The sequence below is a fragment of the Hyla sarda genome, chromosome 8 (assembly GCF_029499605.1).
Source record: "Hyla sarda isolate aHylSar1 chromosome 8, aHylSar1.hap1, whole genome shotgun sequence".
Taxonomy (NCBI): Eukaryota; Metazoa; Chordata; class Amphibia; order Anura; family Hylidae; genus Hyla; species Hyla sarda.
In genome coordinates, this window is record NC_079196.1 from 158,465,330 (window position 1) to 158,477,792 (window position 12,463).

General features: G+C 41.6%; 1 protein-coding gene across 5 annotated transcripts in view; it reads left to right on the top strand.

Annotated features, from left to right (window-relative positions):
• Window positions 1–12,463, top strand: part of NTAN1 (N-terminal asparagine amidase) — a 52,725-nt gene that overhangs the window by 26,070 nt on the left and 14,192 nt on the right. For 4 of the 5 annotated variants that reach the window (XM_056535910.1, XM_056535907.1, XM_056535908.1 and 1 more), the window contains exons 8-10: window positions 6,305–6,367; window positions 7,189–7,286; window positions 9,740–9,853. In XM_056535910.1, coding sequence (XP_056391885.1) covers window positions 6,305–6,367; window positions 7,189–7,286; window positions 9,740–9,853 — 275 coding nt within the window. The remainder of the gene's footprint in view (window positions 1–6,304; window positions 6,368–7,188; window positions 7,287–9,739; window positions 9,854–12,463) is intronic. The other variant, XM_056535911.1, reaches the window with a different exon arrangement.

Sequence of the window (12,463 nt, forward strand, 5' to 3'; positions counted from 1 at the left end):
AGGACATCGTCCTCCCGTCTTTTTTTTTTTTGTCCTACTCCTTCTCATCCTAAGGGGCGCTTACTGCACAAGCTGGACGTGGTTCGGGCTGTTCGGTCTTATCTCTCCATCACTTCTTCGTTTCGTCAGTGTGATTCCTTTTTCGTCCTTACGTAAGGTCGTCGTAAGGGATAACCTGCTTCCAAGGCCACCATTTCTCGGTGGATTCGGTCCGCCATTTCGGAAGTCTATCACTGTAAGGGGAAGATTCCTCCTTTCAGGGTTGTGGCTCATTCTACCCGTTCTGTTTTGGGCATCCTGGGCTCTCCTAAATAGAGCCTCGGCCTCGCAGATTTGCAAGGCGGCTACCTGGTCGTCTTTGCACACTTTCTCGAGGTTCTACCGAGCTCATACCTTCGCATCGGCTGATGCTAGTCTGGGTCGTAAAGTGTTGCAGGCGGCAGTAGATCGGCCGTCTGCTTGACTGCTTATCTGCCCACCCAAGGGACGGCTTTGGTACGTCCCACGGTCTGTGTCCCCCAATGGAGCCGATAGAGAAAAGGAGATTTTTGTTTACTTACCGTAAAATCTCCTTCTCGGAGGATCCATTGGGGGACACAGCTCCCGCCCTTTTTGGGGTTTCCGTTTGGTTCTCTGTCCGAGGGTGTGTTCGGTTATGTTTTTATTTTATTTTTTTTCTTCTGGGTCTCGGACAGTTTGGGTTTTTTCTTGACCTGTTGGTCTCCTCCTATTGCTCTGGAACTAAAACTGATTAGCTCAGGCTCATGGTTTATTACCATAGTGTCACAAAGATTAACCCATTAGGGACACAGCCCATTTTGGCCTTAACCCCTTAAGGACATGCGCCGTAAATGTTTGGCGCTGCAGCGAGGCACTTTGCTCACAGCGCCGTACATTTACGGCACGGCTATGAAGCGAGCGCAGGAGTTGCGCTCGCTTCATTCACGGCGGGTCCTGACAGCCACGGATCTGCTGGGAATGGTGGACATCAGCGATCTCACTTATATCTGCCTCTGATAGTCCTCAGATCCGTGATAAATACAAAAAAGAGAGAAACAATTTCTGCTTTTTGGCCATATCACTGACTTTTATTTTATTTTATTAAAAACGATCAAAAAGTCACAAATACGCAGAAGTGGTACTAAAAAAAAACTACAGGCCATGGCGTAAAAATTAAGTCCTCACACATCCCCGTATACGGAACACTGAGAAAGTTAGAGGTGGTCAAAGCAGGGCAATTTTAAATTGTACTGATTTTGTAAAAGATTTGAGATTTTTTAAAAGCAGTAAACTAATAGAAAAGTATGTAACCATAAGTATCATTTTAATCATATTGAGGGACATTTATCAATGTTTGCTTATGTATTCTTTTTTTTAGTAATTTTTTCCTTACTTTTTTTTTGCTTATGTGCGACTTATTTATCAACTGGTTTCAGCCTGTTGATAATTTTCTTTCACGTAAGCAATTTTTCCTTTTTTACTTTGGTAGTAGCTTTTTCTGCTCCATGTTTGAGCTGGAGTAAATTTAGTCAATTTTTAACGCTGTTGCGACTTTTTTTTGCGCAGTTGCGACTGTCGCAGTTAATAAATACCTGACTACTCGTAGTCCATTTTAAAATTATTACTACATAGTAAATTTTAGGAAAACTTGCTTTTCTCGCTTTCCAGTCAAAATGTCGCACGAAAAATCGTGTAGTCGCAGTTGCGACAATTTTGCGACAATTATAGTAAAGAAAACCTGACTAAACCCGTTGATAAATGTCCATAATTGAGCCAGAGAATAAAGAAAACGTCAAAGTGTACCGAGTGAAAATGAAACCTACCCCTAAATTAACAATATTGTGATTTTCGTTAAAGTTTCCTTACACAAGAAATCATTTTTTAGATTTACCATACATTTTAGGGTAAAATTTGTGACATTACAAAGTACAACTGGTCACGCAAAAAACAAGCGCTCATATGGGTCTGTGAATGGAAATATAAGAGAGTTATGGATTTATGTAGGCGAGAATGAAAAAACAAAAATGCAAAAATAAAATTGGATGTGCCCTTAAGGCCAAAATGGGCTGTGCCCTTAAGAGGTTAAGGACACAGCCAATTTTATTTTTGCATGTTTGCTTTTTTCCTCCTCGCCTTCTAAAATCAATAATACTTTTATATTTTTATCCACAGACCAATATTAGGGCTTGTTTTTTGAGCAACCATTTGTCCTTTGTAATGACATCACTCATTTTACCATAAAATGTATGGTGCAACCAAAAAAATATTATTTGTGTGGGGAAATTGAAAAGAAAACCCTAATTTTGCAAGTTTTGGAAGGTTTCGTTTTCACGCTGTACATATTATGGTAAAAATTACATGTTGTGTTTATTCTGCGGGTCAATACGGTTAAGATGATACCCATGACTACATACCCAAAGGATAGGGGATAAGATGTCTGATCCCCCCCCCCCCCCCCGCCATCTGAGGGATTTTAAACATTGGTCAATTTGGTTAAAAAGTGTGAGATTTTTTTTAACCCCTTAAGGACCAGGCCAATTTTCAATGTAGGACCAGAGCGTTTTTTTGCACATCTGACCACTTTCACTTTACACATTAATAACTCTGGGATGCTTTTACCTTTCTTTCTGATTCCGAGATTGTTTGTTTTTTCGTGACATATTCTACTTTATGTTAGTGGTAAAATTTTGTCGATACTTGCATCATTTCTTGGTGAAAAATTCCAAAATTTGATGAAAAAAATGGAAAATTTAGCATTTTTCTAACTTTGAAGCTCTCTGCTTGTAAGGAAAATAGACATTCCAAATTTATATTTGGGCTCACAAATAAAATTTGTCTACTTTATGTTAACATCATAAAGTTGACATGTTTTTACTTTTGGAAAACATCAGAGGGCTTCAAAGTTCAGCAGCAATTTTCCAATTTTTCACAACATTTTCAAAATCGGAATTTTTCATGGACCAGTTCAGGTTTGAAGGGCCTTCCTATTAGAAATACCCCACAAATGACCCCATTATAAAAACTGTGCCCCTCAAAGTATTCAAAATGACATTCAGTAAGTGTTTTAACCCTTTAGGTGTTTCACAGGAATAACAGCAAAAAAGGAGAAAATTCAAAATCTTCATATTTTCTTTTTTTTTTTACACTCATGTTCTTGTAGACCCAGTTTTTGAGGTAAAAGGAGACAAATCCTCTAAAAATTTGTAACCCAATTTCTCTCGAGTAAGGATATATCTCATGTGTTCGGCGGGCTCAGAAGGGAAGGAGCGACAATGGGATTTTGGAGAGTGAGTTTTTCTGAAATGGTTTTTGGGGGGCATGTCACATTTAGGAAGTCCCTATGGTGCCAGAACAGCAGAACCCCCCCCCCCCCCCCCCACACACACACACACACACACACACATCGCATACCATTTTGGAAACTACACCCTTCAAGGCACTTAACAAGGGGTCCAGTGAGCCTTAACACCCCACAGGTGTTTGATGACTTTTTGTTAAAGTCTGATGTGTAAATGAAAAAAAAAAAGTTCACTAAAATGCTGGTTTTTCCCCAAATTTTACATTTTTACAAGGAGTAATAGGAGAAAATGACCCCCAAAATTTGTAACCCCATTTCTTCTGAGTATGGAAATACCCCATGTGGGGACGTCAAGTGCTCTGCTGGCGCACTACAATGCTCAGAAGAGAAGGAACGCCATTGAGCTTTTGGAAAGGGAATTTGTTTGTAATGGAAGTCGGGGGCCAAGTGCGTTTACAAAGCCCCCCCGTGGTGCCAGAACAGTGGACCCGCCCACATGTGACCCCATTTTGGAAACTACACCCCTCACAGAATTTAATAAGGGGTGCAGTGAGTATTTACACTCCACTGGCATTTGACAGATCTTTGGAACAGTTGCCTGAGCAAATGAAAAATAAAATTTTGCACTATGGGGGCTTTGTAAACACACATGGCCTTCAATTCCGGACAAATCACAATCACAATGGCGCTCCTTCTCTTCTGAACATTGTAGTTTGCAAGCAGAGCACTTTACATCCACGTATGGGGGCATTTACATACTCAAGAGAAATGGGGTTACAAATTTTGGGGGGCTTTTTTTTTTGCTATTTCCCCTTGTGAAAATTTAGGGTAACACCAGCATTTTAGTGAGAATTTTTTAATTTATTTTTATTTTCCCATCCAACTTTAATGAAAATTCGTGAAACACCTGTGGGTTGTAAAGTTCACTATACCCCTTGTTATGTTCCATGAGGGGTGTAGTTTCCAAAATGGGGTCACATGTGGGTATTTATTTTTTGACGTTTATTTCAGAATCTCAGTAAAATCAGCCACCCCTGTGCAAATCACCAATTTAGGCCTCAAATGTACATGGTGCGCTCTCAATCCTGAGCCTTGTTGTGTGCCCGCAGAGCATTTTACACCCACATATGGGGTATTTCTGTATTCAGGAGAAATTGTGTTACAAATTTTGGGGGTCTTTTTTTTCCTTTTTACCTCTTGTGAAAATAAAAAGTAAAAGACAACACCAGCATGTTTTTATTTTATAACAGGCTGGTGTAGACCCCAACTTTTCCTTTTCATAAGGGGTAAAAGGAGAAAAAGCCCCCCCAAAATTTGTAGTGCAATTACTCCTGAATACGGAAATACCCCATATGTGGTCCTAAACTGTTTCCTTGAAATACGACAGGGCTCCGAAGTGAGAGAGCAACATGCGCATTTGAGGACTAAATTAGGGATTGCATAGGGGTGGACATAGGGGTATTCTATGCCAGTGATTCCCAAACAGGGTGCCTCCAGCTGTTGCTAAACTCCCAGCATGCCTGGACAGTCAGTGGCTGTCCTGAAATGCTGGGAGTTGTTGTTTTGCAACAGCTGGAGGCTCCGTTTTGGAAACACTGCTGTACAATACATTTTTCATTTCTATTCGGGGGGGGACTGTGTAAGGGGGTGTATATGTAGTGTTTTACCCTTTATTATGTGGTAGTATAGTGTTTTTAGGGTGCATTCACACTGGCAGAGGTTTACAGTGAGCTTACCGCTAGGAGTTTGCGCTGCGGCAAAAAATTTGCCGCAGCTCATACTTGAAGCAGGAAACTTACTGTAAACCTGCCCGCGTACATTCACATGGGGGGGGGGGGGCAAACCTCCAGCTGTTTCAAAACTGCAACTCCCAGCATGCACTGACAGACCGTGCATGCTGGGAGTTGCAAAAGTACAACAGCTGGAGGCACACTTTGCAGTTTTGCAACATCTGGAGGGCTACAGTTCAGAAACCACTGCACAGTGATCTCCAAATTGTGACCCTCCAGATATTGCAAAACTACAAATCTCAGCATGCCCAGACAGCAAACTGCTATGTGGGCATGCTGGGAGTTGTAGTTTTGCAAGATCTAGAGGGCCACAGTTCACTGCACAGTGATATACAAACTGTAGCCCTCCAGCTGTTGCAAAACTACAAATCCCAGCATGACAGCTGTCTGGGCATGCTGGGAGTTGTAGTTTTGCAACATCTGGAGGGCAACAGTGTAGAGACCACTGTATAGTGGTCTCAGACTGTAGCCCTCTAGATGTTGCTAGGCAACTTACCGTCTTCCGTCGGATCCAGGGAGCCAGCCGCACGACATGCCGCCCGCCGATCTCCAACACCAATCGTCGCCCGCAGGGTAAGTGGACTTCGGCGCCGGTCCTCTGTCGTTTCCCCATCCTGCCCCGCCTATTGTGGGTGGGCAGAACGGGGAAAACGAAAGTTAACCCCCCCCCCCCGCCCCCGATCTGCTATTGGACGTCGCTTCCAGACGCCCAATAGCATGGTTTGGAGGGGTGGCAGCTCTGCCACCTCACTCCTATCCCTTCAGGGGGATCGTAGGTGTCTTAGACAACCGCGATCCCCCTTATATTGCGGGTCACCATAGACCCGTAATGACCCGTAATCGTGCAAATCGCAAGTGTGAATTTACTTGTGATTTGCGGCTATCACAGACATGGGGGGGGGGGGTCTGATGATGACCCCCCCCCTGGGCATTTGTGCGGGGTGCCTGCTGATCGATATCAGCAGTCACCCCGATCCGGTCCTTGGTCCTTAAGTACCAGAGAGCAAAGGCGTACATGTACGCCCTTAGTCCTTAACAGGTTAAAGGGGTATTCCGGGCAAAAACATCTTATCCCTTATCCTTTTGAATAGGGGATAAGATGTTTTTGCCCGGAATACCCCTTTAAAAAAAAATCTTACACTTTTTAACCAAATAAATCAATGTTTAAAATCCCTCTATTTTGACGACCTATCACTTTCTCTTTTTTTCGTCATAGGCGGCTGTATGAAGGCTAATTTTTTGCGCTGTGATCTGTACTTTTTATCAATACCACATATAGGTATATGAAACTTTTAAATCGCTTTTTATAAATGTTTTGGGGAATGTGATGTGACAAAAAAGCAGTAATTTGGGATTTTTTTTCCCACATTTAAGCCGTTCACCATATGGTATTATTAACATTATATTTTGATAGTTACGTACGTGGCGATACCAAATATGTTCATAAATTTGTTTGTTTTACGCTTTTTGGGGGTAAAATGGGGGGGAAAAAGGGATGATTTACATTTTTATTGGTGCAGGGGATTTTTATTTTATTTTTTACACTTTTTATGTTTTATAGCAAACATTTGATCGCACTGATCAGTGTTATTGGCGATCTTCTGTTCTGGTCTGCTTGATCTCAGATCAGAAGGCCCCTGGAGACAGCCGGAGCAGGTAAGGGAACCTCCGGCCGCCATGTTGGATGATCGAATCCCCGTGGCAGTGCCACTGGCGATCAGATCATCCATTTTAACACCCGCATTGCCGAAAATACCGTGGTCTGTATTGATCACTGCATCTGAGTGGTTAATGGTGGACATCAGCGTGATGGCTGATGTACGCCATTACTGGCGGGTTGCTGGCTGCTGATAGCAGCCGGGACCTGCCGTGCATGATGCGAGCACCACTCCGGTGCCCGCATCATGCACAAGACTTAAATGTACGTCCTGGTGCATTAAGTACCAGGGCGTACATTTGCGTCCTGTGTCTTTAAGGGGTTAAAGAGACCAGTTATTTTGATTAAATTTTAACAAAATTAATTGCCACAAAAATACTGTAAGAAAAAAATGTTTCCTTTAGTTTATCTGCTGTAACCCATTCTGGTTATTCTTCATTCAGCAGTAAATGTTAAGACAGGAGAAATTTCCAAAGCAACATTTCCGGACCGGCAGCCAGATGAGGATTTGCGTTCTGCATACATTCTAACTGGAGGACATGTAAGTGTACTTAGTAACTGGACTGATGTTATCCATGTGTTGGCAGCTTAACATTCAGATTATTTTAGTTACTAGAGTAACATTTATAGTAACATATTGAAAATAGACATTTTTTTAAAGGGTATTCCAGCTTCAGCAAATAAAGTATATTCATCATATATTAACAAAATAAATGATTTTTGTTTCATCTCTTAACAAAATTAAACACTGTGTAGTTATTCATCAGGACCATGTTTTATTTATAGCAGGTAAAAATCTGTCCATGGTCATGTGATGGTCACTTAGGGGCTCTGCTCAGGACAAGTTTGACCTGTGTGCCCATCATAGGACAGTTTTCCACTGGCAGTAGTAAGAGTTTTTATTGAATGACAGCAAGCAGAGTTATTTAAAATGGTATAGCAGATATATTGATATGGAATACTACTTTAAACTGGAAACTGTGTTTAGAATTGAACTTAATGACATAGCAATGTTTAAAGAGGATCATTAATGGAGGAGCACACTGCCGCCCGCACCAGCTTCTCAGAAGTCAGTGTCTTTAGCTGACTGATGTTACAGTTACCGGTGTAGACCTAGTGTCAGAAGCGTGGCGCTGCTCACAAAGTGATAATGATGTCGTCGATGTCGCTCCTCTCCTGTGATCGTGCGCGCCTCCGGGTTCTTGCACTCACTAGTAACGTGCAGACCTGAATGTATGCAGAGATGCCTGTAGTGATATTAGAGATGCCAGTTACGTTGTTGGCGATTGCAATGGTTTGTTGTAGCAGTGAAAGAAAAAAACTTTGCGTCCTCGTGGCAGGGAACAGGAATATCCAATGGTATAGAGCATAAGCTTAGCATGCTGATATTTAGAGATGTTTTGGTCCCTCCTTAGGGACCTTCCTCAGTAAATCAGCAAGCAGTAGGATGGACCAAGGAGGGACCAAAACATGTCTAAATATTAGCATGCTAAGCTTATGCTCTATATCATTGGATATTCCTGTTCCCTGCCACGAGGACGCAAAGTTTTTTTTCTTTCACTGCTACCACAAACCATCGCAATCGGCAACAACTTAACTGCATCTCCAATATCACTACAGGCATCTCTGCATATATTCAAGTCAGCACGTTACTAGTGAGTGCAAGAACCTGGAGGCACGTACGATCACAGGAGAGGAGCGACATCGCCGGCATCATTATCGCTCTGTGCACAGCTCCACGCTTCTGACACTAGGTCTATACCAGTAACTGTAACATTGCTTGTCCGGCTGCAAGAACCAGATCCACACTGATACAACTAGGTCTGCACATCGCAGACCCGGCTACAAGAACCAGGTGAACGACAATTGGGTGAGCGGTACGCTTTTCCACCTACGTTCTTCATAGACTTATTATACAGACTTGCTATTGTTCTACTACTACCTCAATCAAGAAAACGTTGCAGGCAATTTTGGGATGGACATTTAAATCTGTTCACTATTTTTATCATTCAGCATTTTATACCATTTACCTTATCCTATCTATTTGTATATATTGATTGCCTCCTACCAGCAAGGGCCTTGATGGGGGAAGCATTGTGTAATGTTGACAAATATATCCTTTTAATTATTATGATGTGTAACAAATAACATTTGCCATATATTCAGATCTTGAGCACTAATCACATTTGATATTACTATGTATGGCAGGAGCTGCTGGAGTCACATTGTGGGGGTTGTTACTGAAATAAACATTGGGGGTGCAGGTCCTATATACAGGGAAAGCTGGGGTGGGAAGTTAGGGGATTGGTAGGTTTGCATGGTAAAACAAAATTTCCAAGGTGTGCCCCGAGCTGAAAAAGGTTGGTAAACACTTGCCTATGGAGAGGGTAGGAGGAGGGAGACAGAAGCATAAAAGGACATAGAAATGCTGAAAGATTTAGTGAGTGTTATGTGACACCCAGAGCTGGATTTACAGCTTACATTGCACTATAATGTCCTCCGTGCTGCAGCTTAGTGACCATTGGAGGACCAGTTCACACTTCATTTTCAGGTATAACAGAAACTACAGTGCATTAGTTGAACTATGGATTACACTGGTGCCTGAATGACCCCATAGAGAGATCATTTTGATGGGGGAAAAGCAATGCATGCCAGGGTTATTCTTTCCATCAAATGTGACAGGACAGTTGATGGGGACTTTGAAATTAATCCGTCTGACAGTGTGAACAGAGCCTAAGCTGCTGCACAATAGTCAGTTACCCCTTAATATGTGAACTTAGAAGAGTTTACTTATAGATTTTATAAAACAATTCCAAACTATTAGTAAAGAAACATAGCTAAAAAGTAAATACAATTTCTGTATATCTGAGCTCCCACAATGCACTGCTTTCTTGTGGGACAAGTTCTATTCAAAATTGTGTCTAAAAGTCAGATGCAACATCACGTGACTGATTTTAATAGATAAGTAACACTACGTTGATGTCTTGGTCTTAGATGGTGAATATTTATGATGCTGAAAATGAGCAGTTAAACATTGGTCCTTATTCCTGGCAACCTTTCCCAAACATAGATTTTTGGCTGAATCAGGAAGACCGGCAGATCCTGGAAGTGAGTATACAGCGGACTTGTTCAGCTAAATCCTGTAGTACTATGTCTAATAAGTAACTACTGTGGTTAGTTAGAAAAAAAAAAAAGCTACCTGTCAAGTAAATATATTAGTTGTAGCTAGTAGATACAAATGAATGCTCCAAAATTTATTTTTATTAGATTCACTCAAATTGCCTGTCAGATTCAATTTGGAATTGTACTAATGGGACTCCTGTCAAATTGAAAGTATGTACAACAACAGGGTATCCTGCTGTCAAGGTAGGAGTCCCTGCTCGTTTAACCTGAGCAGAGAGGCATACACTGTACCCCTCACTGCTTAGTGAACAATCGCTGGACTGGGTGCAGAATGAGTGTAAGTGGTGATACCGTACAGCATCACTACTTATCTCTGATCAGCCATGTATGCTTGCTGCTCAATGTACAGGAGCAGGAACAGTCTCCTACTTTACATTCTTGCCCACAATAAATCTCCTGGACTTTGACGTTTTGTCCACGATTTCTGAAAAACCTCTGACACACATCGGTGAACTTTTACATGTACCACAGTCATGGCCGTAAATGTTGGCACCCCTGAAATTTTTCAAGAAAATTAAGTATTTCTCACAGAAAAGGATTGCAGTAACACATGTTTTGCTATACACGTTTATTCCCTTTGTGTGTATTGGTACTAAATGTAAAAAGGGAGGGAAAAAAAGCAAATTTGACATGTCACACCAAACTTCAAAAATGGGCTGGACAAAATTATTATTGGCACCCTTAACTTAATATTTGGTTGCATACCCTTTGAAAAAAAAATAACTGAAATAATTTGCTTCCAAAAACCATCAATAATTTAGATCTGGACTCATTGCTGGCCACTTCAGAACTCTCCAGCGCTTTGTTGCCATCCATTTCTGGGTGCTTTTTGACGTATGTTGGGTATAGACCCAAGATCTCAAATGCAAACCCAGTTTTCTCACACTGGGCTGTACAGTGCGACCCAAAATCCGTTGGTAATCCTCAGATTTCATGCCTTGCACACATTCAAGGCACCCAGTGCCAGAGGCAGCAAAACATAATTGAACCTCCACCATATTTCACTGTAGGTACTGTGTTCTTTTCTTTGTAGGCCTCAATTCATTTTCGGTAAACAGTAGAATGATGTGCTTTACCAAAAAGCTCTATCTTGGTCTCATCTGTCCACAAGATGTTTTCCCAGAAGGATTTTGGCTTTCTCAAGTTCATTTTGGCAAAATGTAGTCTTGCTTTTTTATGTCTCTGTGTCAGCAGTGGGGTCCTCCTTGGTCTCTTGCATAGCATTTCATTTAAATGTTGACGAATAGTTTGTGTTGACACTGATGCTCCCTGAGCCTACAGGACAGCTTGAATATCTTTGGAATTTGTTTGGGGCTGCTTATCCTCCATCCAGACTATCCTGCGTTGACACCTTTCATAAATTTTTCTCTTCCGTCCAAGCCCAGGGAGATTAGCTACAGTGTCATGGGTTGCAAACTTCTTGATAATGTTGCGCACTGTGGACAAAGGCAAATCTAGCTCTCTGGAGATGGACTTGTAACCTTGAGATTGTTGATATTTCCACAATTTTGGTTCTCAAGTCCTCACAGTTCTTTTCTCCTCTTTCTGTCGTCCATGCTTAGTGTGGCACACAGTCTTTGCATTGTGTGTCTAAGTGAACTTCTCTCCTGCTTTCAGGTGTGATTTTTATATTGCCCACACCTGTTACTTGCCCCAGGTAAGTTTAAAGGAGCATCACTGAAACAATCTTATTTTTCCACAATTTTGAAAGGAGACAATCATTTTGTACAGATCATTTTTGGAGTTTGGTGTGACATTATGTCCAATTTGCTTTTTTTCCTCCTTTTTTTTGTTAAATTTCAATACACACAAAGGGAATAAACGTGTATAGCAAAACATGTTACTGCAATCCTTTTCTGGGAGAAATACTAAATTTTGTAGAAAAATTTCAGGGTTGCCAACATTTACGGCCATGACTGTATGTGTGCATATGGGGTTGGGTTTTCACTTAAATTAAAAAACAAACAAAAAACAAACTGTAATTTGTTTAAAGGAGGGCTCCAGGGAAGTTAATAAAAATAAAAATGCCCCAAAGCCACCACAATACCTGTTCTGTGTCCCTGTAGATATCCATGTGATTATGCCAGCTCCTGTGGACCTTGTTGTCTCTTAAATATTATTTTTCCTTGCTTGCAGCACAGACTACAACTCTTAGCAGTCAGTGCCGTTCTGTGTAATGGCTGCCAGCCAATTCCTTTTTGCTATCTGTGTGCGTGCTGTGTTGTAAGCAGCAGCACACACTGTACATGTGTTGTTTTTTTTTTTTTTTTTTTCAAACTATCTCCTCCCTCCCCAGCAATAAATCATGCTATGCTCTTAATGGCAGCGGTCAGTGATTAGATCTACAGGAGGACAAGTTATGTGCTGAGGAGACCATGGGCTGTTTCTCTGTTGGCAAGATCCTCACACAGAGAGGGGAGATGTGGCTGTGAAGCCAGACTCCTAGACAAGACAGAAATCATGTGGTGTTTGTCTTCCAGGAGGGTGGGGGCTACTCTCAGTGAGGGCTTTGCACAGACAAGGTAGATCTGATAA